The sequence below is a fragment of the Eptatretus burgeri genome, chromosome 3 (genome assembly GCF_056783735.1).
Source record: "Eptatretus burgeri isolate ZD-2024b chromosome 3, Ebu_testis_v1, whole genome shotgun sequence".
Taxonomy (NCBI): domain Eukaryota; kingdom Metazoa; phylum Chordata; class Myxini; order Myxiniformes; family Myxinidae; genus Eptatretus; species Eptatretus burgeri.
In genome coordinates this window covers 16,764,151-16,782,068 of record NC_140963.1, presented here as the reverse complement: position 1 = coordinate 16,782,068, position 17,918 = coordinate 16,764,151, and the positions used below count along the sequence as shown (strand labels likewise).

The 17,918-nt window shown below is 41.1% G+C and overlaps 1 protein-coding gene across 2 annotated transcripts in view; it reads left to right on the top strand.

Moving 5' to 3' along the window:
* LOC147029453 (1-phosphatidylinositol 4,5-bisphosphate phosphodiesterase delta-4-like) overlaps window positions 1-17,918 on the top strand; it is a 79,561-nt gene that overhangs the window by 33,050 nt on the left and 28,593 nt on the right. For both annotated transcript variants that reach the window (XM_085872508.1, XM_085872507.1), the window contains exon 2: window positions 14,628-14,792. In XM_085872508.1, coding sequence (XP_085728634.1) covers window positions 14,630-14,792 — 163 coding nt within the window. In that variant the 5' untranslated portion in view covers window positions 14,628-14,629. The remainder of the gene's footprint in view (window positions 1-14,627; window positions 14,793-17,918) is intronic.

The following is a 17,918-nucleotide window of genomic DNA, read 5'->3' as shown; positions in this document are numbered from 1 at the left end:
GAGATTATGGCGCGTGCGGGAGGGAAAGTGTGGCAAAGATGCAGCGGACAGAAGCACAGCACAAGGGGTTTATACTTGAACTCACGACAGATACACTGACACCAGCAACTTAAAATAAACATGGGGATTGAATGAAAATAAATGAAATATTTACTTCGTCCTGCATGGGAAGATGAGCCCAAAATGGCGCTGAGCCACTCTCTGTGGCGGGAAATGTGCATGAGGTAATTTGTGAGGCAGTCGTCAACACCAGGGCTCACCAACCGGCATATAGCTTCTTCTCATGAACAAATATGCCGAATATTCCTCTCTTCCACGCGGTCTGCTCATAATGATCGCCCACCTTCCTCCTTGACCATACGACGAGACGATCTCTGAGGCCTTATGATAAGGCCACGAGACACGCTCTTCGTCCCTTCTCAGAAACGTACACACTTCATGGCTCAGCCAGTCAATGACCAGTGTCTTGCCCAGAACGCGGGCAAATTTACAGCACGACACGAGAATTGTGTAGCCATTTCGTCGTGCCGAGAGGAGAGCAAAAACGAGATCGTCCGTCTCAGCCACGTTCTTCTCACAACTGTCCTCCCTGATCTCTTGCTCCAAACCTCACTTTCATTCTACCGGCTTTCTGACGACACGCCCATTCATCATCCACTCTGGGGGCACAGCCTCGCTAGCCGTCACCGCTGGAGGCGGGGCTTTCTTGCCTGCTTGGACGTGCAGCTACCTTCCAATGGCAAAACCTAGTGAGTCACTTTTTGGTCAAAGTTGAGATTTTGTCATTTTTGGAGTTACTAGGTTCTGTCACATGTTTATACTAATATGGAATAGGCAAAGCCGAGAAGCGAACGTAGAATTCTTCTTACATTCGCATCTTAAAATATATCAAATTAAACGGTCTTTTTGCTGTGATTTTTCAGACATTTGTGCATACAACTTGTTCACAACTGTATACTTGCCAACTATACCGTGGTACATGTAAGCGCCGCACAGCTGATGATTTTGACAGATCTGAGGTCAGTCGGGTGCATAGCAGACGATGCTGCAATTTCCGGTTACTTCGGCCTGGATTCGGGATCAGCGATCAAATAATGTAAATCACGATGAAAATTTTTTTTTTTGATGATGCGGGAGATATCTTTATTAAAATCAGTGGAGGAAATATACACCATGTTTGATATTTGGGTCTTTCATGTCTCCGCCGATGCCTTTATCTCCCGGGATGCATCATTCCCCATGACAAAAACCGGAAGCAAAAGGGTCATAGCTGACGACACGGATTCTAAATTGCCAGGGTACTGTGTTGTTGTTGTTGTTGTTTCCTATTCTCTCATATGCACGCATTGAGTATGAAGCTCACTACGTTCACGATAACAAAATCTGTAAAAGTGGATCCGAGATGCTTGAATGTCAATGGTCAAACCTAGCAAGTCAGTTGGATTCGGCCTTTGGTAAAACAGTTTTCCTTTGTTTTCTCTAAATTAACAAAAGATGACTTACTAGGTTTTGCCATTGGACGACAGAGCTCAGTTGGCATTGTTTTAAGGACGTGATCCCCTTTATCCCCGGTCTTGAAATACAAAAACATAGGGAAAAGGTCACGGGGCAATTACATACAAGGGAAAATTAGCCGTAATCCCTAAGTAATTAATACTGCACCACCCCCTGTGGAGTAACAAGTAACACTTCAGCTCACAGTTTCCCCACTTAATTTACATCGAGATGTCTCCTACACGTCCACAGACCAAGCAGCTCTATTCAACACTAACTTTGCTATGAAATTCCTCCATCTACCCCCACAACCCTAACAATATATAAAAATTGGGAAACGAAACACTAAGAAAACGTGTACAAACAAAATTTTCAACAAAAGAAAAAGGGATTAAACGTTTACATTATATCGTATTTGTTCGTATGCAGCACAAGGCTGTGGGGGTCTACTCTTGCAATTGATCTTGCAAGATCTACTCTTGCAATTGATCACTGGCTGAGGGTGCGGCTGTGCCGCTGATGTTTACATTCAACATAAACATTTGACAAATTTTCAGTCTGTCTGCACAAAAGACACTACGCTCCAAACTGGGGGAAAACATTGAAGAAGAGAATTTACCGGCAATGCCCAGTGTGTGATTCTACATTGTAGATCACTGAGACATCTGAGTACAGGTGTTCCAACATGGCATATCCAATTTGGGGAAATAGGGGGGATTGTGGCAAAAAAAATTTGCCACTTACAATGTGCAGAGGTCAATAAAGAAGGAAAAGTTGCTTTCAAACATTGTAAATATATGATGTTGTGGGGGTTTTTTTTGCAAGAAACGGAAAGAGAACAGCTAAATTTCGAAGTTTCTAAACCATTAGAACTGGATATAGTTGAAGATTTGGGAAAGCAGAAGGGCTGGAGAGCAACTGTGACTCAGAAGGAGGCTTTGAAGGATTTCACTTTATTTTGTATATATGGTAAATATGAAGAACTGATTACAAAAACAGATCAATTATTAGGCAAGGTTTCCCACAAATAGTTAAAGCAAGAACAGAAATACTTACCCACATGGTGGGATGGGGCTCGTACAAGAAACGCCTGACGGTTTGCAAACAGAAAGCCGTAATACAGCACTTAACATTCACAAGTCCTTGGCTACCTTCAGATAGCGAAACATTGTCAATTCTGGTCACAGCCAATGTTTTCCAGACGAGAAAAAAGCGAGTAACACACTTTTGAATTTGATCTACTCTTGCAATTGATGGTTGCAAAGCAAGACCTTCATGCCATAGGATAGAGGTAACCAGGTTGATTATTACAACTACCCTGCCTTGATAAGGATACTTGTTTAAAATAGACCTTTCCATCTCTTCAAATGCAATTTAATCTGTTCAAGCAAGCCATCCCAGTTGAACAAAACAAGGCTACTGGGACCAAGGAATTGAAAGTCAGAATTTCAGGTTTTCCTTCAAATTTTTCAGAAATGGATATTTTCCATGAACTGTATTTATTGCTTGAATGTATGATTGCTTGGTTAGGCCTAAGTCACATTTGCTCTACGGCGAGGATACGGTGGCCGTACGCCCTCTGAATTGACAGAAACATGCGGCGGCCGCAGAGTTTCTGCGGTGGCCTCAGGGTGGCCCAACGCCGTTTGGCTATATTTTACAGGTCGTAAGGTCGCTATGGAATTATAACGCAGAGATATAACTTTTTTCATTTCTACGTTCGCCATAGCAATTCGACAAGCCGAAACAAAAGAACTGGCAAAAAAAAAATTAATTAATTAACGCATTCGTTACCATCCGTCTGGCTGCACGTTCGGCTTAGGGCCCCCCTGCGGTCGCCTTGCGGGCACCTTGCGTCTGCCTTGAAAATTCTATGGCCACCGCAGGAACGCCCTAAGATCACTGTGCGACATCAAATCAAAGACCGTACGGCACCCCCACGTTTTCAGTCTCCACAATTTCTAAATACCCCGTGCGGTTCCCAGAAAAATAAAAACATATGTGACTGCTACATTGTGTGACCGTGGAAATACTGCGACCGCCGTATAATTGCTAGTGGCCGTAGATTTTGGAGACCCCACGGCCACCGTGGCAAATGTGACTTAGGCCTTAACGAGAGCGGCACTCGATGAGCGCATAATCTTGCCTCGTGCGTTCGTTCTGAACAAAAATACCATCGTTTACTGAACATGCTACCATTATGGTCCACTGCTATTATGGCCCATATACCATACAATCCATGCACCGTGTTACGTCTCAATTTCTTGGCATGGGTTATGAACGTCATAAATTTAATTCTTCACTCACATCCGGTCATAGATTGGATATATGAAGTTTCAGATTTTTCGGATAAGAAATTTCATTTTAATTCAACTAATTATGGTTGGAACAGCACTTCTCTAATAATGTCATCGTTATCAACCTATATACCGCATTGGGAGTTGATGACGTATACCAAGTTCTAAAAAAAATTTTTTGAGCGGTTGTGAAGAAAATTATGTCAATTTTTTTTCCTTTAATCTAATATGACTTCCATACCATTTGACCTATCACATCAGAGTTAGAAACAAAATGTTCACCATGGGGAGTCCCTCCTATTTTTTAAAGTTTCACATCGATCGGACAAGCGGTTGCAGAGAAAACCATTTTTAAAGTTAAACTATGTAGATATGGACAGACACAGAGAATATGTAGATGCGGACAGACACACCGAGACACATACATATAGACAGACACAATCTCAGGAATTGCAGTAGTCTCGTTTCCCCCTTCAGATTTGATTGTACTTTTTGAAGGCAGGTTTATCAGACTGCATTGATCCTTGATACAACTTGAATGCACGTCTTTGGCGGGTGTCACTGGCCAAAGTCCCTTCCATGCAGAGCATTCACTTGTCAAACAGGTTTTCTTACATTGCTGATTGGTTGCTTGTGTTTTCACACCCATTGAAGAAAACTACTGTTGTGTCTCTGTAGTCAGCAGTTGAAATGTTTGAATAACTTTATAATCTGTGCCTCTACTAGCTTTATACAGTATTATCTTTTCAAAGACATGCCATCCATAATGCGTGCATTTGTGTTTGTTGTTTGCATTTTCGGATCATTAGTATCTCATTTGTGTTTGGAAGTTACAAATAAACCTAATTGCAGGATGCAGTAACAATGATTAAAATTATTATCATCATCAAACGAAGTCCGACACTCATTTCAGGAATATTAGGGTGCCCAAGAGAAATCATGGACGTTCACCTTGTGAGAACATCCCTGGGCAGGTTGGTAGTATGCTGCACTAGATTGGGGCAGGAATTTGGACTTTGGCCAGAGTACCAGCAAACAATGGCCTCCTCTTCTCCAAAAAAAAAGCACCATTTAACATCTAGAAGCGAATTTGATGACACGAGACATTCAGTTTAATGCTCCTCAGAAGTAAAACTTACATTTTCTTGCAACACAATACCTGCAAGGCACCAAGTTGACAGTTTATAGTCAGGTCGGGATTCAAACCCACAATGGATAGATCAAAGGTAACTGCGCTTTTTACAGAGCTATACCCTGTCAGATAAGAATGCAAGTCTTCATCAAGGACGCAACCCTCAACCACACCTTAAAATGGAACATGTAGGTTTTAGTAACGAAATTAATTAATTAATAAAAGTTGTAGAAGAGTAAAAGGTATGGGGATAAATAAATAATTCAAGGTGGTATATGTCACCAGTGGTGATGGTAAAGTTTATATCAATAAATAACGTGTGTGTGTGTGTGTGTGTGTGTGTGTGTGTGTGTGTGTGTGTGTGTGTGCAGGGTGTGGCAAAAAGGTGGGACAGCTTTCAGGGTGGGGTAATTCTGTAATGATGGAACGTCATCATTTTCTGATTTTCAGGTTGTATCAGACAAACTGGAGATGAAAAAAACAGAAAAAGAGCAATCAGGGATTGCAGACCCTCACCAGGACTTCTTTTGAGTGATGTATTTTTATAGGTTTTAGGGTAAATCCAATATGGCTGCCAAACCATGTGACCGATGATATCATGTGTGAACCTTTTGTTCCTCATGGGCAGGTGGTCGTACGTGTAAAGTTTCACCTCGATCTGTTCAGCCACTTCAGAGAAGATTTTTGAAGGTTTTTTTTTTTTTTTAAACAATATGGCTGCCGAATCACGTGACTGATGATGTAATGAATTTTTTTTTTCTCTGAACCATTTTATCCCTCGACCCTCAAAAATTTTCATATTGATCGGATGTGGCATTTTACATATGCAATTATGACGTCATAAAATATCAAACTCATTCCCCATGAGGAGTACTTACCATATGCTAAGTTTCAAGTTTTTTTTCCTTGGTGCGGTTTCAGAAACAGAGGCCCAATGTTTTTCCGTTTTTCCAATAGGGCTGCTACACCACGTGACCGATGACGTCATAATTATCATTGAAACATTTTACATGAGTAGTCGCTCCTGTGATGAAATTTTGTCTCAATCCGCCAAGCGATTGCTGAGAAAAACACGAAATTTCTGTGGACAAACAGACCGACAGACAAACAGACAAACGGACATAAATGCAATACCCTCCTCTTTGGCGAGGGTAATTTATCATTGGGGATGGCATATTGGACATGTGAACAACTCGCATTTGTGGATGAGCAGTATTTCTTCCATAGATATTCTACAATTTTGGCACAAAGATAATTAAGAAGACATTTCCAAGTTTCTGATGAGAGACAGAGACCGAGACCGAGAGACCGACCATACTCTGTGCAGAGCGTTGGTGCTGTTTAAGCAGTCTCCTTGGCTGCCATCAAGAAAGGTAACAAACAGTCATTTGGCAAGCTTCTGTGAAACAAGAAGACGGGGCTACATGCCGCACCTCAAGACAATGCATGGCACTGTTGCGAGAGCATTTTCCAGGAAAGCGGATCTCCAGATTTGGAGGTGTAAATTGGCCTCATCTCAGCCCTCTTGATTATTTCCTGTGTGGGTACTTCAAAGACAGACTGGACAGGAACAGGCCACCACACACTCAATGAAATGAAAAAGAACGCAACAATTGAAATTCAGGACATTCCAACAGACTTTCTTGTGAAGGTCGTGAGGGGTATGAGTATAAGAAAAGCGGAATGTATTACCTGCCAAAAGGTAACCGATGACATCACGAATGTGTGTTTGTGTGTGTCTGTCTGTGTGTTTCTGCGTCATTTAACTGATATCATTTTCAAAGCCTCGTTTATTCTGAAAAAAAATTCCAATGTCCATGCTTTGCAAATGTTAATACAGTTGAATAAATAACTTCGACAATTACCATCACCAGAGGAGAGGGTATTGCATTTGGATCTGTTTGTTTCTATTTGTTTGTGACTTGGTGAAAGTATTTCACCAGGTTTGTATGCCTTCAATCCTCCTCTTTCTTTAGGACAGAGAGGATATATATATATATATATATATATATATATATATATATATACACATATCCATACAGTGCCTATAGAAAGTGTACACCCCCTTTCAAAATTTTCACCTTTTGTTGCCTCATAGCCTGGAATTAAATTGCATTAAATCAGACTTTTTCCACCTTTATTTACACATCGTAACCCACAACTTCCAAGTGAAAAACAAATTCTACAAATTTCAGAAAATTAATTAAAAATACAAAACTAGAATATCTTGGTTGGATAAGTGTCCACCCCTGTTATAATAGCAATTGGAAGACGTATGGTATCAGGCTGTTCCTCCAAACTGGATGAGCAAGCAAGGAGGAGCCTGATCAGAGAGGCCACCAAAAGGCCAATGGCAACTTTGAAAGAGCGACATGCCTTTCTGGCAAAGACTGGTCCTCTGTGCATTTGATAATAATATCCCAACCACTCCACAAGTCTGGCCTGTACGGTATGGTGGCAAGAAGGAAGTCATTGCTGAAAAATGGCCCCCATGAGTCTCGTTTCAGGAATGCAAAAAACCACTCCATAGATTCTGAAGCCATGTGAAAAAAGGTTTTGTGGTCCGGCGAAACCAAGATGGAACTTTTTGGCCTAAATGCAAAACATTATGTTTGGTGCAAACCCAACACAGCACATCACCCAAAGAACACCGTCCCCACTGTGAAGCATGGTGGTGTCAGCATAATGTTATGGGGATGTTTCTCATCAGCAGGGACTGGGGCACTTGTCAGGATAGAAGGGAAAATACATGGAGCCAAATGCAGTAAAATCTAACAGGGAAACCTGCTACCCTCTGCAAGAAAGATGACATTTGGATGGAAGTTCACCTTTCAGCATGACAATGACCTGAAGCACACAGCCAAAGCTACACTGGAGTGGCTAAGGGACAAAAAGATAAATGTCCTTGAGTGGCCCAATCAGAGCCCCGACCTAAATCCAATCAAAAACCTGTGGCATGACTTGAAGATTGCTGTTCAATGCTCCCCACACAACTTGACTGAGATTGTACAGTTTTATGCAGAAGAATGGGCAAATGTTTCCCAATCAAAGTGTGCAAAGTTGGTAAAGACCTACTCCAACAGACTCACAGCTGCAATGACTGTCAAAATACTTCCACCAGGTATTAACTCAGGGGTGTGGACACTTATCCAACTAAGATATTCTAGTTTTGTATTTTTAATTTATTTTCTGAAATTTGTAGAATTTGTTTTACACTTGGAAGTTGTGGGTTACGAAGTGTAAATGAAAGGTGGGAAAAGTCTGATTTAATGTAATTTAATTTCAGGTTATAAGGTAACAAAAGGTGAAAATTTTGAAAGGGGGTGTACACTTTCTCTAGGTGCTGTACATATACGAGTACAGTAGATTTCAAAGTTGTGCGTTGGTTGGGGTAGATGGTAAAGTGGATATAAATAAATAATGATTCCCAAAAGCATACATGTACAATCTTGCACTCTTCTCTCCCATAATTAAAAATAATCATAAAAAATTAAGATTTTTTTCAACATCTGAGATTCCTCCAAAACATAGTTATTCATCAGCTCCCATCATCACCAGCAAAACAAATTGCAAAATATAATTAATCGTCCATTGCCATGTACTAGCAATATTAATGTATTTTGTAAATTATACCTGTCCAAAGGGTGTTGAATTTACACAGATCAAAACTTATAAATACACTTATAAAAAAAAACCAATTCACTCTATTATGAGTAAGTGGAAGAATCAAGGTAAATTGCAATTCAGATATCCTTCAAGAAAATGACCAAACTGGTGAAAGGTCCCATCAAAGTAATCTGATTGGTCAGTCTGCAATGGAATAACCTTGGGGATATGTTCCACTATTCCTTCAGGTCAAATATTTTCACATAGTTTGCGGTCACAATCTGTTTTAAGAGATCCTTATAAATCCTGCATTGCTTTATAATAGTACTTTCTGTCAGTGTGACCACTCCTTGGCTTTTTTCACAAGAACTTGGCTATTCGTTGTTCACCTTGGCGTCTTGGTTTTCTATAGGTTTTCTTTGATCATCGCTTTTCCCAAACCTTGTGAATTATTGGCTTTTCTCATTGGCTCACCTTGGCATTTATGAAAATGAGGAGCGGTCACACTGGTTTCTGTATATCATTGGCAACTTCACCTGCATATAAAGATTAATTATTATCAAGTATTTAAACAAGTCTGTCTGAAGTAGTCATAAATACACCCCTTCAACTGCATAACCTGTTTTCTCTGTCTCCATACCTTCCTTCCAAACACCACTCTCACATTTTATTATTTCTTCCGTCCAACCTCCCTAACTTCACCTGCTGCACTGCTCTTCAGTTGGACTCGGGTGTAAACTCTTCTGGCCATTTTATTTATTTCCCTCGCTTTTCAAGAGTGAAGATCGCCGTCAGTGGACTCCCATAAATATACACAGATTTGGAACACTCATCAACCTTATTGAATATTCATATTCAGCTTAATAGGTTTTGCTCATTATTGGATTCTTATTGAATATTCAGCTTAGAAAAGGCCCCTTTTTGTCTAGGATTCCGTTATTTGGAAGATACCATCAATTTATGGGAATATCCATTACCATCGGTACATTGAATATTGTGTTGTATTAACATGCTGCTGTTTTATGATGCACAAAACATTTGTATACAAAATCAATACTTGTGGAAGGGCAAAGTCAGAGAGGGTAAACATTTATGAGTTGTCTTTCCTGGGTTTGAATTTCGGCCCAACTACAAACTGTCACCCTGGTGTCTTGCAGGTAGGGCGAGGCATCAATGTGTGTGTGTCTGTGGCTCGGGTGGAAGTTAAAATGGGCATCCCCTCTGCTGGCATTATTTGGTGGACATTAAAATCCCATGGTGTCATTGTCTAAGAGTAGGTGAGTTATCGTGGGCACCATGAACAAATTACAAATTCCTACCCTGACCTACAGAGGGCACTGCGCCATTGGCTCAGCCGCACACTTGGGCAATGGTGAGACTCCCAGCCAGGTGCTGCAAATGAAAGAAGAAGAAGGAGCAGACAGATCACAGTTGGACACAACCAAGGGAATGAATGAACAGGAAAATAAGAGAGGAAAGGCAGTAACCTGCAAGTAAGACAATTGAATTATGTGGCGTTAATGGAGTAAGGAAAGATTACAGGTAGGTATGAGGGATTACTTGACAGTCACATTCAGAGTCAGAGATGCTCTTTTTGTTTAATTTATCCTTCCTGCCTGCAAACCTCCTAACTGGTGGCTGGTGTTGTGAAATTTTCTGATTTGTTCTATTAACCGACCTGGTGTAAATCCTGTTCCTCAATTTGTAAGAAACAATTAATTCACTGTCCACAACGAAAAGTACATTTGATCAGAGAACATTTATTTCGTGGTACCACGGAGTCCAAAGCGCTAAGATGTAAACATCGCAATGATTTGCACTAAGCTAAGTTTACATTTTCTGACATTTATATGCTTTCGTGGGAGTGGAGAGGGCTGGGAGTTTCAAAGGGAGAGAGAGCATGGTGACTTTCAGCTGGCCTTGGTGAGAATCACACAAATTACTAAAAAACAGACAACCAAAAGGAGTACAGGATAAGACCGTAGGTTATAGGTCTTTCAAAGAGATGAATATAAGGAGTTGTGTATATAAAAGGCAGTGAGTACATGGGTCTGATAATCATGAGGCAAAAGAACTCAAATTGCAATACGTGTCCACTGGGTGAAAGAGAATGACATAATCAAGGCAAAAGTTGCAGTGCCATCAACCAGGCCACCCTGTCTCATAGTAAGACATCCCCCCCCCCCCATCAACACCCAGACAAAAGGGAAACAGAATTGACAGCCAATTTGACTAGAGCATAAATATTAAATTTATAAAGCACCAGCAACAATTATAATTGAGAGTTCATGAATATTATTATTTTTTTCTTCCACACTGGCAAGGCAGAGACAATGCATTTGTAAGGCAGATGATGCTTATTGCTAACAGGTCATGAGGGTAGGGGGTTCAATTTTTTTCTTTATCCAACTTAACATGGTCACAAATAAGTGATTTGCCAGTATGCCCTCCTGATGAGCCCATAAGAAGGGTGAAACCCAGATCTGTGGCTCTGCATGAATTTATTTGTGAACATAAATCTTGGTCTTTGAAGACATGAGTACCACATGGAGGTCATCCTAGTTCGGAGGCGATGTGTTGGATTAGATTACAATCTTTGTACATGACATCGGCGTCATGTCGCATACCGGGTCAGAGATACTTTTTTGTTGGATGTATATCTACTAACAAGTTGCCTTTGCCCTACATATACTGTGTGTATATATATATATATATATATATATATATATATATATATATATATATATATATATATATATATATATATATATATATATATATATATATATATATATATATATATATATATATATATATACACACACTGATGATCCAAAGCATTATGACTACCTGCCGAATATGCTGCTGGACCTCCGTGTGCCGCCAAAGCAGCGCCGACCCACCAAGGCATGGACTCCACAAGACCCCTGAAGGCGTCCTGTGGTATCTGGCACCAAAACATAAGCAGCAGATCCTTCAAGTTCTGTAAGTTGCGAGGTGGAGCCACCATGGATCGGACTTGTCAGTCCAGCACATCCCACAGATGCTCATTGAGATCTGGAGAATTTGGAGGCCAGGGCAACACCGTGAACACTTCATCATGTTCCTCAAACCATTCCAGAACAATGCGTGCAGTGTGGCAGGGCGCATTATCCTGCTGATAGAGGCCACTGCCATCAGGGAATACCATTGCCATGAAGGGGTGTACCTTGTCTGTAACGATGTTTAGGGAGGTGACACGTGTCAAATTGACGTCCACATGAATGGCCGGACCCAGGGTTTCCCAGCAGAACATTGCCCAGAGCATCACACTCCCTCCACCAGCTTGTCGTCTTCCCACAGTGCATCCTGGTGCCATCACTTCCCCAGGTAAACGGTGCACACGTACACGACCATCCACGTGATCTAAAAGAAAATGGGACTTAACGGACCAGGCGACCTTCTTCCACTGCTCCAAGGTCCAGTTACGATGCTCGCTTGCCCATTGTAGGTGCTTTCGATGGTGAACAGGGGTCATCATGGGCACTCTGACGGGTCTGCGGCTACGCAGCCCCATATGCAGCAGGGTGTGATGCACTGTGGATTGTGACACATTCCTCCCGTGACCACCATTAAAATTTTCTGTGACTTATGCCACAGTAGACCTTCTTTCGGTTCAGACCAGACGGGATAGCCTTCGTTACCCTCTGGCATCGATGAGCCTCGGGCGCCCAACACCCTGTCGCCGGTTTGTGGTTTGTCCCTCCTCGGACCACTGTCAGTAGGTACTCACCACTGCTGACCAGGAGCACCCCACAAGCCTTGCCGTTTCAGAGATGCTCTGACCCAGTCGTCTGGCCATAACAATTTGGCCCTTGTCAAAGTCACTCAGGTCTTTACTCCTGCCCATTTCTCCTGCATCCAACACATCAACTTCAAGAACTGAATGTTCACTTGCTGCCGAATATACCCACCCCTTGACAGGTGCCATTGTAACAAGATAATCAATGTTATTCACTTCACCTGTCAGTGGTCAAAATGTTTTGGCTCATCAGTGTGTATATATATATATATATATATATATATATATATATATATATATATATATATATATATATATATATATATATATACACACACAACAAAATTAATGACTGGGACGAAAGTTTTATCAGATCTAACCTTTCATGCTCTCAATTAAAAAAACAACACACACATATGGTGCCATTTATACACAAAGTTGAGAGATTAATGATCCTGATTGATGGCACTTGGATTAACTTTAAAAGTGACTTCAATTTGGTATTCAACTTGTATCAAGTTCCACATTTACTTATAAACCTTAGAGTACAAGCTATCAAGAAATTAAGACACAGGGTTTCATTTCTTGCAATGTATGTTTTGAAAAGCTTTTTAACTCTTTATTTGTAAACTTCATACATTGGACATTTTTTGCTTTGTTGCGAGCAAAAATACATTAATGTTAAATTTACTTCTCATAACTAGTGTATGTACTTGAACATATGTATATGAGACAAGTCATAAACCTCAGCTTATTTTTTAAATCGTTTACGCGTCAAACAAATGCATTAAATGTGGAACGGAAAAGGAGATTTTAATAATTTACTTGTATATTTATTATGTACGTTAAAATGAAACGTATAACGTATTGATTCAATTGTTGTCTTTTAAGAAACTGTAATTTTTTTAACGTTTTCCTTTTAATAAAAAGACAAATGAGATCATTTATAATTATCAATGAAGTTTTTAAATAATCCAAGTCAACTGATAAATTTCAATAATCACAAAAAAATTTTTTATCAGGTTGGGACGTGTATGCGGTTACTGATCAGGGGCCAAGTTCCCCCGGAACAAATGTTAATGATTTGAATGAAGTTTTCACGTGGTGTGCTATCTGAAGAGTGGACACTCACTTTAACCTTCATTAAAGCCTGCCATCTCAACTATCTTAATGTATTCCTTGTCTTTGCCCACCTCTTCATCCTTTCCCTCCTCTCCTCATGGCATTTGTCCATAGTTTTATTTGCTTCACTATACGTATCTACATATATGGACAACATAATATCTGGGTGTTAAGGTCAAAACATGGTACCATCACCAGGAATACCAAATAAAAGAGAGCCCAAAGTTCAAACACAAGTCACAATTTCAGATGTGCCGAAGATTTCCTCTTTGTGCATTTGTAATTGATGTTGTCAGCCCAAAGTGTGAATGAATAAAGACATTGTTCCTCACTCATAAAATGTTATTTGAACTTCAGTAGAATGCTACAGTTGAGAGTATTCCATTGTAAACATGATTATCCATCAATTCAGTTGCATTTGCTTTCTGTAAAACATACATCTGCCTTCAGTTGATATTGATTTGTCATTTTTGATTCGAACTATCGAACAATCTGGAAATGTTGCACAAGTTCCAGGAAGACTTAAGTTTATCAATCAGTACATTATTAAATATAACTTTAGATATTTCTTATTTAGTTCACATATTTAATGAATATCATGCATGGCTTTTTGTGAAGACGCATTGGTGGAGCCACCGAGGTTCAGTGAGCAGTGCCAGTCAATGTAATGTTCTTTATCAACGCTGAGAACGTGTCCCTTGATATGTGTAACTGTCTGTCCCTCCAAACCTTGAGGGGCTGTTGTGCTCTTTTCTGATTGCCTGTACTTGGGCCTTGCCAACTGCAACCAATATTGTTTAGACTCTGTTCCAACCCTTTCCCAGTCACAGAAAGCGGTTATTTTGATTTAGAACTGTAGGAATAGTTACTCTTTCGCAGGTGAAAAGCTATTTCTCTTTTATCCTGCTTGTTCAATCATCTCCCCCACTGGTCCCCCACTCGATATATAAGACTTGGGTTCAGGGTTTTTTTTTTCCTTGAGAGAGAGTTTCAGTGATGGATTTTTTTTCTCTCCCGTATGTGCGCACGTACGTAATTAAACATTCTCCTTTGTATGCTGAACCTGAGTGGAAATTGAGTTAATTTCTTCCACAATTGCTAAATGGCTCAAACCAAGGTAAGGAGATACAATGCTCAACATATCAGAGACAAATGAACAATTTTAACATTTCTTGCTCTGTGTTGCATGATTTAGGGATGGACAATGTCAATGCTGATGTGAAAATGCTGCTGCATGGTGCAACCTTTGAGAAGGTGCGCCTTAATGGATGGACCAAGGAGCGAAATATATTCTTATCCGAGGATTGTTGCAATATTTGCTGCAGCTCCAGAAAGCTATTTGGGCCCGAGTTCACAGCCTGTAAGTATTATTTCGTATGCCTATCAGTTTGCCAATGGTGACTCAGAATTAAAAGATAAGGATTGCTCATAAATGGCATTCAGGGAGAAGGTAGTCTACTTGTCTCACCCGGTCTTGCCTACACATGGCACTAGTCCACAATTCATGGCTCTTAAATTCCCATTCAAATTTCACAACCACCCAGGGCAACTTAAATGGGTTGCTTCTTACAAAGCAGTGCTGTCCACATCCAATAAACAAATAAAAGGAACTTATTGTTCCTGACTACATAATTACATACAACTATGATTTGTACTGTTTAAGCATTATGAGCTCATTGATGGAATTTCACTTCTTGGGAGGGGGTGGTGGGGGGAAGGAGGTTACAGGGTTAGTTGCAGTCTTGGGGGGTGGGGGGGGGAATGAAGTTTTTGCAAAAAAGTATGTTCGGGTTGTTCTCCTTTATTCGTACATAGCATCATTGGGTGAGGGCATGACTGCGCTGCTGATGCAATGCCCTCTGCTGGTTACAGCAGGAATTTGGAATTTAGCTACGGTGCCAGCAATAGATCACCTACTCTTCACAAAAGACACCATGGGGTCTTTAGTGTCCACCAACTAATGTCAGCAGACAAGATTCCCGTTTAGCGTCCTTCCAAGGGACAGAACACACATTGATGAATGACCCTGCCTGTGAAAACCAGGATGACAGTTTATAGCTTGGTCAGGATTCAAACCCAGGATAAACAGTTTAGAGGCAAGTGTGCATACCTTTCAGCCATCCTGTCAACCCTTGCATTCAGGTAAGATTTTTTTTTTCTTTTAGATCCACTTGACTGTTAGGGTTCTTGTTTATTCTGTTCTTATCCTTTTTTTGAATTCATTTTTTCATGTCTCTGTGACATTAATTTTTTTTCTCTCCAATTTCTGATCCATCTCCTTCTAAGAAGCCATGTTTCACTCCTTTGCATCATTGCTGGTATTACGCATTGATCGTAAACTTGAATCTTCAGATACGAGGGCAATTTAATTTTGATGACTTTTTTTAAAATTTCCCAGAGGGTTCCCATCCTGCTCTGGTATATCTCTTCACATCTTCAAAATAATCCATAAATTTATTTTTATGAGTTGGCAGAACTAGAATCTTGCTTTCCCGCATAATTGGTTGTAGTTGTAATTGTTATTTTCATCTTATTCATTTTCAGTCAGATCTTCTCACTCTGAATTAACCCCTTCTATCACCATTTTCAATCATTCAGTGCTGTTTGATATTTCAACCGTTTGCAAATACGCGACTTTCGAAATGACTTATGAATGCTGAATGAGGCCTTTTGCGCATGCGCTGTGTGTGTCTTTACTCTGACTCGGTTCTGCTCGGCGAGCACTTTTAACCTGCAGTTGCTAATGCAAAATGTGTCATTCAAATCATCTTTTCAACATAATTTGGCAATTTTAAGATGGTTAACCATAATTTTATCTTTGCTGAATGCAAATCGGACTCCGAGAATATAGGAATACGAGAAAGATCCGTGGAAGAGAGGAGTTGGGTTCATACCATTTCCTGTTAATACAATTTGCTAGCGGTGGCAGTAGATATAACACACTCATGCACACACACACACACACACACACACACACACACACACACACACACACACACACACACACACACACACACACACACACACACACACACACACACACACACATGCTTCTTCTTTCACCAATATATGCAAAAATGTAGTACAATTTCTCATGTTGTCCCAGAACCAAACAAAAAATATGTTGTTGCAGCCACGGGTACCGAGACACCAGCTTGTCACTCAGGGGGATTAATTCCCGGTTGGCCTCAGTAGAGCCAGACCTGGGGACACCGCTCACAATTAACATTGTGGTACGGTGGGTTGTTTTACAACCACGAACGCCACCCGGTCAACCACGAGTTCCAGTGTCCACCGTCTAATTAATCCATTTAACTAGAGGTCACGTGGTTACCTGAGCTGGGAGCACGCCCTCGGCAAAGCACCAATGTTATCTGGATTCGATTTTAATTCAGGCGGCCGAGCGTTTTAACCGCTGTTGCGTGCCGACGATTTTTTTTCAAATCTGTGTAATTACTTCTCAGTCTATCAAGGTTCAGACAATACTAGACCAATGGAAGGAAAGGACAAATACGGACAGGTTGGAAATCGACAAATAATTTATTAGTAATAAAATAAATAAATGGAAAGAACTTTTATTTTCTGAGGTAAATGAAAGAATAAATTTCAAAGCAAAATCAATCAAAATGCCAGGAAAGAGACAAAGAGCAGATGCTTATTGGGGGTTGACTTACTCACAGCTAAACACAGACATGGGTACCCAACCGATCATTCAGGGGGAGGGGGGGGGAAGAATCGTCTCGCTCACCAGAAAGTCGTCAGTGAAGTGAAAACGTCCGTCGCGAGCACCCAGCTTTGTCGTGCACCCTCTCGCGGGGAAGCCTTGAACACCGGTCGAAGTCTGGAGGGCACCGGGATCGTCTGTCGCGGGTTTAGACCCTGGTGTTGTTGGTGACCATCCCGTGCCTCACTTGTTGGCGGTGCTGCTCACACCCACACGCGCACCACACGCTCGCTTGCCGAAGCACTGGGAAGGACGAATTGTCTCGTTGTTGGCACTGGTCAGACACCCGCTTCTTGCTCGCTTCTCAAGTTTACTTCTCGTTCTCTTCTCCCTCCCTGGCTTTCTTTCGCCCCGCTTTCTTTTCGCCCCCGCTTTCCTCTCCGCTTTTCTCTCTCCCACTTTTCTCCTCAGAACGTACCTCTCGTTCGTTTTATATCTCTGGGCCGTCTCCGCGGGTGCAGTCCGCCCCAAGCTCACCCCGCCCCACTTGCGCACGGTTACCATGACGACCCGTGCGCTCTCAAAAAAGGCGGGCGTCTGAGCTCGCGAAAAATTGTTGCAGAGGAAGAATGTGGGCGGGCTTGAGAGCTCGTGAAAGAAATGTGTAAACATGTCTGTCGTAAAGAAAAAAGCTTCCCATAAGAGAGGGGATCTATCCTTTACCCTTCTCAACGCATCACATTTAAGATCCTATTCAACATGGGGATGGGGCTAATCTGAACATGCATTAAAGGAAATAGCTGTCTGAGGACCTGGATGTGT